The 12,416-nt window shown below is 46.2% G+C and overlaps 1 protein-coding gene across 3 annotated transcripts in view; it reads right to left on the bottom strand.

Moving 5' to 3' along the window:
* Nucleotides 1–12,416, bottom strand: part of DIXDC1 (DIX domain containing 1) — a 63,271-nt gene that overhangs the window by 21,748 nt on the left and 29,107 nt on the right. For 2 of the 3 annotated variants that reach the window (XM_032788012.2, XM_075073606.1), the window contains exons 4-5: nucleotides 11,619–11,868; nucleotides 10,271–10,378 (exon numbers count right to left, since the gene is read on the bottom strand). In XM_032788012.2, coding sequence (XP_032643903.1) covers nucleotides 10,271–10,378; nucleotides 11,619–11,868 — 358 coding nt within the window. Of the gene's footprint in view, nucleotides 1–806; nucleotides 1,415–10,270; nucleotides 10,379–11,618; nucleotides 11,869–12,416 lie in introns of those variants that run through there. The other variant, XM_032788015.2, reaches the window with a different exon arrangement.

Genomic DNA, 12,416 nt, shown 5'->3' with positions numbered 1-12,416 from the left:
GGAAAGATCAATCTAGAAGGCCAGAAGGCAAAGGATGGCAGAGGGTGCTCTAGGGAGGTGCAGGATATGGGACGTGTGCGCCATGTGGCAGGGAACAGGACACAGCACAGGGAAGTAACATTTCTCCCCAACGTGCTGTTTTCAGAACCAGATCCACTGCCCAAAGTGAACATTTTTTGTGATAGATTTGGGGGTTAACGTAACTGAGGATCAGATATTTCACACCACATCTACAACAGGGTTTTAATATAATCCTTTAGTTTTTCTTACAGACACAGCTCCATCTCCACGCAGTTTCCCTGCACATGACAGAAACATGGCCATTTGGGCAGGAACACATTTACATGCACGCTGATTGCTCCTGAAGCAGCAGCACAGGCCAAAAGTCACCCCTATTTATCATTCTGCCAACCGGTTAAAGCTGGCCAAATTCCCATAGTTTTTCATATCAATTCCCAAAATTATTCGAGTGAGAGATATCCAAAGACGCATTCAAATTTGATTTCTTATTTAAAAGATACATAACTGTTCATCACTGAAGCACGCAGAAATGAGTGCTGGGAAATTAAATCAACTGAGGCAGGATTTATGTCACAGGAAAACACTTTGTATTATTCCTTCTAGCCTTGCTTAGTTTCTTAGCTAAAATCCTTGCCTAGTCAAAGCCCTGGACTGTCAATGCTTTGGGATCTTGCACACAATCAGGGCTTGCGGAAACAGTTTCAGGAACAAGCCTGAATTCTCTGGAGATTTTTATAAACACCCCAACCCTGCTGTTCCAAATGACAATGACAATAATTGCTCACCATTTGACCTGCTTCCCTCCCATGATCCCACTTTAACCTCTCGCCTCACAGAGTCCGTTTCCTGTGGAGCCTCAGGAATCCGCAAGTCCTGGCTGCAGACATGCCTTGTCCATTCACAGGCTTGGAATTCGATGCCGAGGATGCCAGTTCCTGTCAAACTAACGAAGAAATATTTGCCGGTCGGACTTCCTCGCATGAGCCGAGACTCACAGCAAAAAGGTTCACGGTCTTTGCAAGGAGATGTTTGGTGATAAATCGGCAACCCCCACACACATGGATTTTATTACAGAGTCAGAATATTCTGCAGTCCAGGTTTTGATTCTGCTGGTTTTCCTTGCAGGTTATTTCTCTCTTGCTGCTGCATTTTGATCCACCGTATGCCCTGGTTGTTTTCATCACGAGAATCTCGGCCTGGATTGCAAGTTGCGTTTCTCATCCCATTCTGCCTACTTCAGCTATACAGCTCCTGCTGCAGAGACCCAGGATTCAGTGAGGGAAAAGTGCTCTGTTAAGAGTAGGTTCTTTGCTCTATCAGCCTCTAAGCAGTGTGCAGCATTTCCCAGTCCTATGAGTAGCTTCCTTCCTCGCTATTTCCAGCTCCCTCTCCCTCTCGCTGTCACAGTGTGCAAGGCAGAGTGTATTCTCTGAGAAGATGTCTAGCTCAGGGTGGGGGAGGGAAGGTCGGTGGGTGGGAGGGAAAGGGAAGGGAGGGTTTTTGGCAAGTTCTCCAGGAATAATTTCTGTTGTCTCTTCTTATCATAACATTCCTTCCTTGAAATTCTGATATCAAGAACATGTGCGTGCCCCATAGGAAATAAATCCAGAAATGTGCTGGTATTAGGCTGGGACATTGCACTGGAACTGTGCAGTGGGATGAGATGGGATGGGGTAGTGTTGTGATTACAAAAATATAATCAGTTCATTAATAAGAAATGTGGTTTGTTTTTGCCAGGCAACTCTGGGGATCCCATGCTCCAACTGAGTTATTCCTTTCTCCGAATAGGGAAGAGAAAGCGAGCATCTTATTTGCCTTTGGAGTTTCCATCCAGGAGACTGGTGCCACCACATCCCAGGAGACGTCACCTGCAATCAGGAGTGCAGGCTTCTCCTGAGACTGCTCATAGTTTTTCAAAATAATTTATTTTAAAACTAAAGAGACTGACAGTGAAGAGCCCCAGGGTATTAATATGCAGCATGTCACCAGAGCAATAAGATGAAATGGAGTGACATTCAATGTCAGAATGAGTACAAGGAAAACAGACTGATAATAACAATAATGCTCTGCCTGTCTCTAACACCTTCCGCCTGAGGATCTCAAAGTGCTTTACAAACATGGATGAGTTCAGCAATGCACCCCTTGTGAGGCAAGTCAGAATCATTCTCGTTTAGAGATGGGGAAACAGACACGAAGAGGGGACATGAGTTGCCCAAGGTCACACAGTGAGTCAGTGTCACAAGCAGAAAAACAATGCTGATCTCATGAGCCTCAGTCCCCTGATCTAACTGGTTGACCACATACCCTTCCTTCCAGACCCAAAAGAGAACCCAGGAACCCAAGTCTCCATGCTCTAGACAATGCTGCCTATACTCAAATTTGCTCGGGAATGAATGCAGGCAGGGCTTATTCTCAACAAAATGGAATCCTGACTATAGGCCACATGGCAGATTCACAGTGAGTAGCATCTTACTCCACTTGAAATCCTACTGAAGTGAACAAGACTATTCACAGAGTTATGAGGAAGGGTATCACCTTAAGTGACCGTAAGGAGAGGGAGGGTGAATTGGGAGGAGGGGCCAAGGGGGAAGATGTATATGGCCAAAGGGTAGGGCTAACAAGTACATCCCTTGCTCCTTCTTGTGGCTCCTCAGTGAGGGGATTAATTGCTAATGAGTTTGACAGGTTCTCTCTTCCATCTCATCTTTTTTACCAAACAGCCCCGCCAGGTCCTAGGGCATATGTGATGGCTTCTGGAAACCTTCATGTAAATTATGCAATACAAAATCCCTCATGGACATACACAATTCCTCATGGAGGTAGTTTACTGGGTGAAGGAGCAGGGCAGGGGACCTGCCCCCTGCCTCAGGTGGGATGCAGGACCCAGGAGAATCAGAAAAGGCAGAACTCGGTCATAAGAGTCAAGACCCATCACAGCAGGGCCCCTAGCTCCGGCAACAGAATATTAGTAGCTCTTGAGGTGATTCATAAATTAGCAACAATACCAGGCCAACATGAAACTTCCTACTGAACATTCACACATAGCTAAGTCTGCACCATGCCTATTACACTGGTATACAATTTTTGAGATGTCATCTGCTTCAGAGATAAAATGTGGTATTTATTATGTATTTTGATGTGCTGAATTCAAATATGACAATTAAAACAACTGATTGGCTACTGTTTCTAAGATATGATTTGAAGGTTGTTGCTCCTCTTGCCTTGGTCTGCAGACTGGATACACAAAGTACGCTGTTTTCTCTGATGGAATATCGTGCAAGAATTCCCACTACATCAAGAAAGATTTGGACACTCGGACAGTCATGGAGCCTGGAGGAAAAAGTGTTCAGCTCACCACTTTGTTGAACAAGGAAGATTTTGTACAACCCTGTACACATACAAAGCTGGTCTGAACGAGAACTTTGTCAAGGCCATGACAAAACAAAGCAAGCTTTCACAGTACCTCTGTGGAATTTCCAAGGTAATGAAGCTAAGATAAAGGAGGTTGTCTCTTGTTTGGTCCTCAGATTGTGAACTTCTTTGAGATGGATCCATTTGACCGGCACTGGTGGCTAAGAAAGACGGCATGGAAGTCTCGTTAGTGGCAATAAATTTCGTTCGAAACAACAAGGCAGAAAACTACAGGTATTGGTGGGAGGAACTCCTCAGCATACAACAAGCCTTGGTTGCAACATGTCAAAAGTACATTGTTTGCACTCTCATACTAGATTGTTTTCCACTGAAACTGGGAAGCAGTGCAGCGCGGCACGAGTGAGCGTTTCACCAGGACATGGAACAAATGGAGAAACGCTATCAATCAGGGCAAATGGGGCCAATCATCTGAGGATATGCTGGACAGTGACAAAGATGCTCCAGTTAATGAAATATCAAGAGACACCAGAAGCGCCGATAGACACTGAAAAGATAAACTATGTACATATAGTTTTTGCCTTTGTTTCATAATAATGTTTTTTATATTAACCCTTTTGAAGATTTTTAAAGTGTTACCATAAACAGGCAAGGTGAAATATTATCTGTAAAGCACCATAAACACATGGAAAAAGACTCTAGGTTTACAATTATGATTAAACCTACTATCTACACATATATATAGATATAAATGTAAATCTAAAAAGAGAGCAACAACCTTCAAATCGCCACAAAGCTGCCACTGATGTTGGTCATAGTTTATGCACCTCAAAAGTTGTTTCATGTTTGTCATAGGTTGTTTCCTTCATATGGACTGCATGACCAACTGGAATTGATGGCAAAACATTGCCATTATGCAGCAAAACAGCTTTAAGACTTGTCTCCGATGAATCAATGAACAGTCTCCACTCATCTGGATCGTGAATGATGTTGAGGGCTGCCATCACACCATCGATGTTGTTGCAGGCTACAAGATCGCCTCCCATGAAGAAGAATGGGACAAGATCCTTTTGACGGTCACGGAACATGGAAACCCTAACGTCACCTGTGAGGAGATTCCACTGCTGCAGTCTGGAGCCCAACAGCTAGACTAGAGCCAATCAACAATTTTAAGCGTCATTTTCATTCTCAGTGACCCAGAATTAGTAAAGTTTGACTACATTTATTTCAGAAGCATTTTGGCTGTAGAGCAGTGTTATCTAACACCCTTTTCTCATAGATCTGCGATTCTAAATGAAACATACCAAATTTGGCTACTGTCAATTTTTCTCTCCTGAGGCACCAGCCTCTGCCTGGTGTCTTATCACAGGAACAACATCCTCCTGATTTCTGGTGAGGCTTGATATGAATAAATCTTTCCTCACTTGGCAGTTACTGTTGCAATTAAACAGCCAACCTCTGTGTCAGCAATCACTGTGCCTTTGGCTAGCGGCATCAGATGCCCTTTTCTACAATAGCCATAATCTGCTCCCCCTCCTTGAATACATAAAACAAGTTCTATTTCTGGCACTGCTGGAGGATACACAAAACAGCCCTCAGCCTGGCTGCTTGGATCCGTTCCTGAGCGGGCCCTTGCATGCAAAACTCAGTAGCATTTCCATGTTTGCTCTCCTTTGCAGTCCTATGTCGTTTTGCCCTTTGATAACACTGATATATCCCTGCCCCCTAACTCCCTCTCAGCCTGTCTTTTGTTTCTCACTGCTGATGCATATAGCACAGTCTCTGTCCAACATCTTTGTATGTACAAAGCCAGGGAACAAATCCACAGTAATAGACAAAGAATATTCCATTCTCAAGATGTTATGATTGAAATCTAATTACACACCAGACTATATTCCCAGTTTCATTTAAAAAGTGTTTTACTTCCAGCTTGATACAATCTCTGATAATTTCCTATTGAGTTGTCAGTAGCTCTATTAGCATCTCAGTAGCGCAGAAGTAGTAGAACTCTAGGAAATATACACACGAGGTAACCTGAAAAATATCTGGGCTCCCTCTACCACTGATCCGTATGAACAGCTGCGCAGGGAGCAAGGCAGAGAAAACAGAACCCAGAAGAGCCCTGGGCAGTTTAGAGATCTTTAACTCAACCAGAGAAAAGTGATTATTAAAGACAGTAACGAATGTGAAGAGTTTTACTTTTGAAGGTACAGACTGTGCCATTGGCACTCAATGCTGACCGGATATACCTTCTACTATTCCAGCCCTGCCTCCCATCAGCTGATGCAGCTCAAACTTTATCCACAACACCCCCTGCCATTCCAGCCCTGGTCCCCCAAAACAGATCAGACAATGCACCCCAAACCTGATCCACAGCACCACCTGCCATTCCAGCCCTAGTCCCTCAAAATAGACCAGCCAATGCATGCCAAACCAGATCCACAGCACCCCTGCTATTCCAGGCATGGGCCCCCAAGGAGATCAGCTGATGCACCTTAGTACTAATCCACAGCACCCCTTGTTGTTCTACTCCAACATAATTTCAAAAGTTCCAAACAAACATTTTATTAACAAAGCAATGATTTTAGTTCAAAAACAGCACAATTAATTTTATGTTTTTATCTTCAGTTCTGTAATATTCCCTCTTCTGATCGTATAGGTTGATCAGGAAAATATTTGCTGATTTTATATAATATACAGAGTAGGTTAGATAAAGGTCTATCAGGGATGGTCTAGACAGTATTTGGTCCTGCCATGAGGGCAGGGGACTGGACTCGATGACCTCTCGAGGTCCCTTCCAGTCCTAGAGTCTATGAATCTATGAATACAAGCTACTCAGTGACATCACTTTCTGTCAGCAATGATAATAAATATCATCTTACACTTGGTGATTTCCTTGCACTATGAAAAAACCCAAAGCACTTTGCAAAGTATACATGCAGGTATTATTTCACTCCTCATGGAAATGCAGCCATTGTGGGGCATTCCACAGCTATTTAGCAGTGCACAACAATGCTACACAATAGGACATGATGCGAAAAATACTGTTGCCAATTCAAATTACAGAGAGAATGGAAAAAGGCAAAATGTATTTACCTAAACTGGTATCTGCCCCGAATAGAAGGGGTCAACACTCTTCAACTCATGTGAAAAATACTGTGAAATCTTTAACCAGTGCATGTGGTCAGGACCATGGTTTTATTTCTCATCTGATAAGTAGCACCTCCAGCAGCACAGTATCCTCTAGCACCACACTGGGGAAGTGAGTCAGTATTGACTCAGAGAGAGAAAAAAAAAACATACCAATCTCATCTATCTTAGATATTTATACAGCACATGTCACGTGGGCATCTAACCAACATTCTGAAGAAGCAAAAGGGTCCAGAACCATCGTGTTTCCTCTCACTCTTCACCTGGGTCCCACGGGGCTGAATTCTCAGGCATGCTAAGGCCACCTTGTGCGGGGCAGGGAGGCCACTTTGTGCTATGGAGGTGCAAAGTAGCCTTAAAGCGGCCAGAGAAGACCAGTGGAGAAATCTCCCTGTACCAGGGATACTCTCTGCTGGTGGAGATCTGGCAGAAAAAAATCCCTTACCTCATGAGTCAGCCATCCCCCAAACCCCAACATAAAGTGTATCCTCCAGCAGTGCCACAAGTAGAACTTGTTCTGTGTGTTCAATGGTGGGGCATGGATAGGACAGGAAAGAAGGGGATGTAATGGAGCGGAGCTCCACGATGCCCAATCCTCCACTGGCATAAGGTCCCTGACTCACCTTACATCAGTGGTATAAGTCAGGGCTGCCTGTGTGCACCCCTGACTTGCACTGGGGCAAGAAAGCTGTGAAACAGGGAGCTAAACAACTTCCTTGCGGTCTCCTCCACCACCACATTCAAATGGAGCTCAGAAGGAGCAGAGACTCAAGCTTAAGGGGAGAAGAGGGAACTTACATGTTCAAAGAGATACATCTTTACTTTCAAGCCTAATTAGTGGGGAAAGGCTCTTTCCAAAATGTATATCCCTATACTCTAACCTAAACACAGCCAGGCTTGGTCAGATCTCTCCTACCAGTGGCAAGGTTCTACCCCCAGCTCCTCATTGGCTACCTAGTTTCTGTGGAGTGTAGTTGCCACAGAAGGTGCTGGCCTATGGGTGAGTGGGTTTCTGACACAGCCAGGTCCCATTCTGTTAAGGGCTCCATAGACTAGGGCTTTGACATCTGCTCTGGAGGAACTGGGAATCAGTGGAGCATGTGAAGAACCAAAGGGATGTGTTCTCTCAGCACTTGCTGCTGAGGCTCAATGCTCTGAGCGGCACCCAGTTCAGCCCCAGGTGAAACATGTTGTAGTTCTAACCAATACCATTTCCTGCAAAACCCCTTTCCTTAGATACCTCCCAGTCAAGTGTTGCCTCAGGCCAACTTTGCTTAGCTAGTGAGATCTGGCGAGTCCCCAGCCAATGCTGCAGGTATAGCATAAAAGGTCCCACTTAACATGGCAAAAATTCCTGCTGTGTAGATGGAGGTAAATGATTGAACATGAAGGTCCAGGGGAGTTGGGTGATGGCTGGATAATAAAATAACTATAAAGCTAAAAGCAGTTAAAGGTGATGGATGAGGGCACAACGGCAGTGGGAACAGCTGCAGCACCCACTTCAGAGACTCTGGGTCTGAATCCCAAAATAACGCATTCCAGAAACTGAGCCTGCTGCTGAAATCCCCACTTCTCCTGCCACCAAGGTCTGGGTGCAGGGCATCAGGCTTGCTTGGTTTGGAAGTCTCAGCTCATTTCTCTTTCATGTCTCTTATACAGATAACTCCTGAGAGAATTCTGTGCCAAAAAATAAAAAATTCTGCACATAATATTTTAAAATTCTGCAAATTTTATTTGTCAATAAATAAATACGGAGGCTCCAGCATGGCAGTGGGAGCCCAGGCCACTGGCTGCATGAAGGTGGGAGATCACCCTGCAACCCCTCCCCTCCTCTGGGACATGGATTCAATGGTGAGGCTGCATCCAGCCCTGACACACCACAAAGGCTGGGCCTGCCCCCAAAATACCCTGGGGCCCGGCCCCTCTGTGCCAGGTGCACCAGGTTTGGGGCAGGTAGGCTCAACCAGGCAGGATACAGGGGCTTCCAGGTGAAGGTGGTTGAGACTTAACCAGGGGGTCTGGGTGCTGGGGGAGTGGGGTTTCAGGGGGGTCTGGTGCACTTAGTTGGGGGTCAGTGCGGTGGGGGTCTGGATGTGGTGGATCGGGGGTGGGGCTCATCAGGATGGGGTTTTAGTGCAGGGAGCTCGGTGGGGGGTGATTTGGGTGCAGAGATGGGTGTCTGGAGGCAGAGGGTTTGGTTGCAGGGGGGCTCCAGATGCAGGGATTGAGGTTCAGTGGGGTGGGGTTCAAGTATGGAAGTCTGGGGGGATGTCTGGGTGTACAGGGTGACATTTGGTGGCGGTGGGCTGTCCGGATATGGGAGGTCTGGATGCACAGCAGCTGGGCAGATAAGGGAGCAGCTCCTCATACAGTGACCCCTCCCAACACGGCTGAGGAGCGTTATGGACAGGAAACAGGGGAGGATGCTGAGCTTCCTGCAGGTTGGGGAGGTTTCTGGGGGTGCGTCTGACACAGCCCCAGCCACTCCTTGCAGGGGAAGAGGAAGCCCCATCCTTTCCTGCCTCCAGCTCAGCCGGGTCTAGCAGCTGATTCTGGCAAAGGATAGAAGCCACCAGCTGGGGTGTCCCAAGCTCTGCAGTGATTTACTTCTCTGATGATAGTTCCGGGTGCCTGAAATGGTGTACCTGTGCTGCCAGGGAGGGGTGCATGACAGTTCGTGCAGCTTCCCTTTGCTTCCCTGTCAGAAAGTCATTCTTCTGTGGGTAAGCAATGAAATCTGTGCAGAATACGAATTCTGTGCACACGCAGTGGCGCAGAATTCCCCCAGAAGTAACAGATAGATGGTATCAGCTTGTAGAATATCCATTCCTGGTTGCTGTGCCCCTTCCTTTCCTTGCTGAGGGGAGGCCTGGATGGCTCCTTGGTCATTTACTGGAGCAGAGTTCCCCTCTCTTCAGCCTTGGGACCACTCTGCTCCTCCACTACTCTCAGGCGACGGCTTCACTACAGAGCTCACAGCAGCACAGCTGCACTGCTGTCGCACTGCTAGTGCAGACACTCTATGCCGAGGGGAGCGAGCTCTCCTGTCAACTTAATTATTTCAGCCTCCACGAGAAATGGTAGCTATGTTGGCAGGAGAAGCTCTTCCACTGACATAGCACTGTCTATGCTGGCACTTAGGTAGGCATAATTTACGTAGCTCGGAGGGTGACTTATTCAAACCCCTAAGTATCATAACTCCAATGTAAACTGTATTGTAGTGATAACCTCCGTCTCATTCATGGAGTCATAGATTCCAAGCCCCGAAGGAACTATTGTGATTCATCCTCTCAGTTTCTCTCAATCTTGCAGCAAACCCTCTAGTTTGGTGTTTCCTATTCCTATTCTCTCTGTTCTCACTGGGGGAGGCCACAAAGCCAGGATTAAGGTCAGACCCAGGATTACAGCTCAGGAGTTCCCATCTCCTAGCCTTGTGCTCACACCACCTCGTCACACTGTCTCATGGATGAAAGTATGCAAGATCAAGGAAGTCAATGAAATGTCACTCACTGAGACCTGGTGTTTCATGTTCCAGCTCAGCTGGGAAATCTCAGCGCATGAAATTTTCCTTATTCCTAAAACTAGTCAGAGACTGGGTTGTGTGTGAGGGAAGTACATCCATAGGGTAGGCAGGGGACTGGGCTGCGAGGAGGCCAGATGTAAGGTGGGCAAGAGACGGACTCTGCCAGGCTGTGAGGGGATACAGCTCTGCAATGGGCATGTCTGTTACCTGGAGGAGCAAGAGTCTGAGGGCACGCTCTGCTGTCCCTCGTACTGCTGCACCAGTGCTCGGACACTCCAGTAGGGATTCTCAATCTCTTCGTCAACGCTGCTGTTTCTGAAGATAAAAATGACATAATGAATAACAACCTCACAGAGCAGGGGCAGAAATCCTTGTTTTTGTGTTTGTTTGTTTTAAAATTTATTGTCTGAACCTAACGATAGACATTCTTGATGGAGGGGAAGGGGAGAACGGGGGCTAATGAAATAAAGGGAAGGAGGTGGAGGCAGCAATCCTCTGGACTTCTTATGAATGAGAAAATCTAATTTCTGATCTAGAAAGTGTGAGACAGGAAACCCTTTCCCATCTACCTGTAATATGGAAGGGGAGGGGAACAGTGTGTTACCTGTTAAATGCCTCCAAACTCCTATGAGTAGCAGCAGAGCTTTGGAGAGGGAGGGAAGGAGGGATTGGGGAAAGGCTAGCTTCTGCTAATACTACAGGGGCTGGCCATCCTAAAGAGGAACACGTGCCCATGTCCTTTGGAAGAATAATAAAACGCCAAACCTTATAGCATTGTAGGACACAGCGGCTGATAAACAGCACTCAGCAACATTACAACAATTTCCACTGCTTGGCATAATAAGAGAAGACAAGAGGAATTTAGAGAGGCATAATGGAATTGGACACCAGGGTTAGCACCCTGACTCTTACAAAAAGTGCACCCAGGATCTCTAAATTCCACAAACGGTCAGGGCATTAGTTTTATGTCTCATGTGAAAGACAGCACCTCCTTTTGCCATGCAGTGGCATTGTGCTCAGTACTGATGCAAAGGGAAGGATGTAATAGAGCTCTTAGGTTTTGTCCTCAGTGACACAAAGGTGTTTTGTTCTCTTTTAAAGTGAGATAATAAATGTGTGCTAGTACAACCCTAGGTAAAGGCAGGGGCGGTCGTGTATACTGCAAGGTGGCTCGGCGAGGCAGCACTAGACCACCTGTCTGTGGCTGGCTTACCTTATAGTAAAACTATAGTGCTTTACCTCCACTGTTTTTACACGCACGTTAGTCATCCCATGGTAGAAACACACCTTTTTGCCAGTGAAGACATAGCCTTAAAGGTTCCCATCCAGGTGCTAACTCAGTCCTACTCTGGATTGTCTGTGAGCTCCAATGAGATTACAGCAAAAGGTGGCCTGGGTTCAGGTCAACAAGCAACGTATGAACTCATAGCAGAGAGGCAGAGACCTCTTTATCTGTCCTGTAGGGAGATGCCCCCTTTACCTGCCCCTCAAGGACTAAGACTTAGCACCAAGATTCACACTCATTCCAATAAGACTAGATGGGAGCACCCAGTACCTCTGTCTGTGCCGGAAAACATCACGTCCTGAGCGTGAGACATCCTGACGAACATCTGCCAGAGCAGCCACAGCACCCTGGGCCACTGCGGCCGCTGAATGGGGCCTGTGACTGGCTGATGATGCTGGAAGGCTCTTCCCCACCATGCTGTCTGGGCTTTGAATGGCTGTTCTACCAGAGCCAGGTTTAAAATGAGCAGCTAAGGCAAGGATCAGCCTCATGATGGATTTCAGGTTCCCATCAACAATATCTGCAAAATGCAATCAAACCGCAGGGCAATGAGGCTCAGCAGGTTCTTGTCTGACCAACACTTGTGAATGTAATTAAACTCAACAGGAGCATACAAAAAAAAAGGGACTGAACCATTAGGACTGAGTTATCATTCCAGTGCTCCATAGTATTTGTTTTGTATGAAGCAGCCTGAAGTAAAATCAGTGACTGCCACCTACAGGACAGAAGTTTAACTGCTCTGGGCACATTTGGGACTTCTGTGGGATTATTTTCAACAAATAGTCCAGCCTATGTGTGACAGTGTTACTGAAGGATCACTACAAAGATGTCACAGCCATTGAAGATCACTGTACCAGTGATGGCTCCAACCGGCCCATGGAACTTGCATTAACATTTTTAATAGGAAAGAGGAGGGAGCTGAGCAAGAATGGATTTCTGCAACGTCTAGTAATCATTAACTAATCAATCCTCATCACCATGCACTTTCCCTCAGTGTACAAAACAGCCCAAATTTGATGACCTTCAGGGCTTATTCCAAAGACCATCCATCTTTTTTTTTTTTTTTTT

Source organism: Chelonoidis abingdonii, chromosome 18, assembly GCF_003597395.2.
Source record: "Chelonoidis abingdonii isolate Lonesome George chromosome 18, CheloAbing_2.0, whole genome shotgun sequence".
Taxonomy (NCBI): Eukaryota; Metazoa; Chordata; order Testudines; family Testudinidae; genus Chelonoidis; species Chelonoidis abingdonii.
This window is presented reverse-complemented; position numbering and strand designations above follow the sequence as displayed.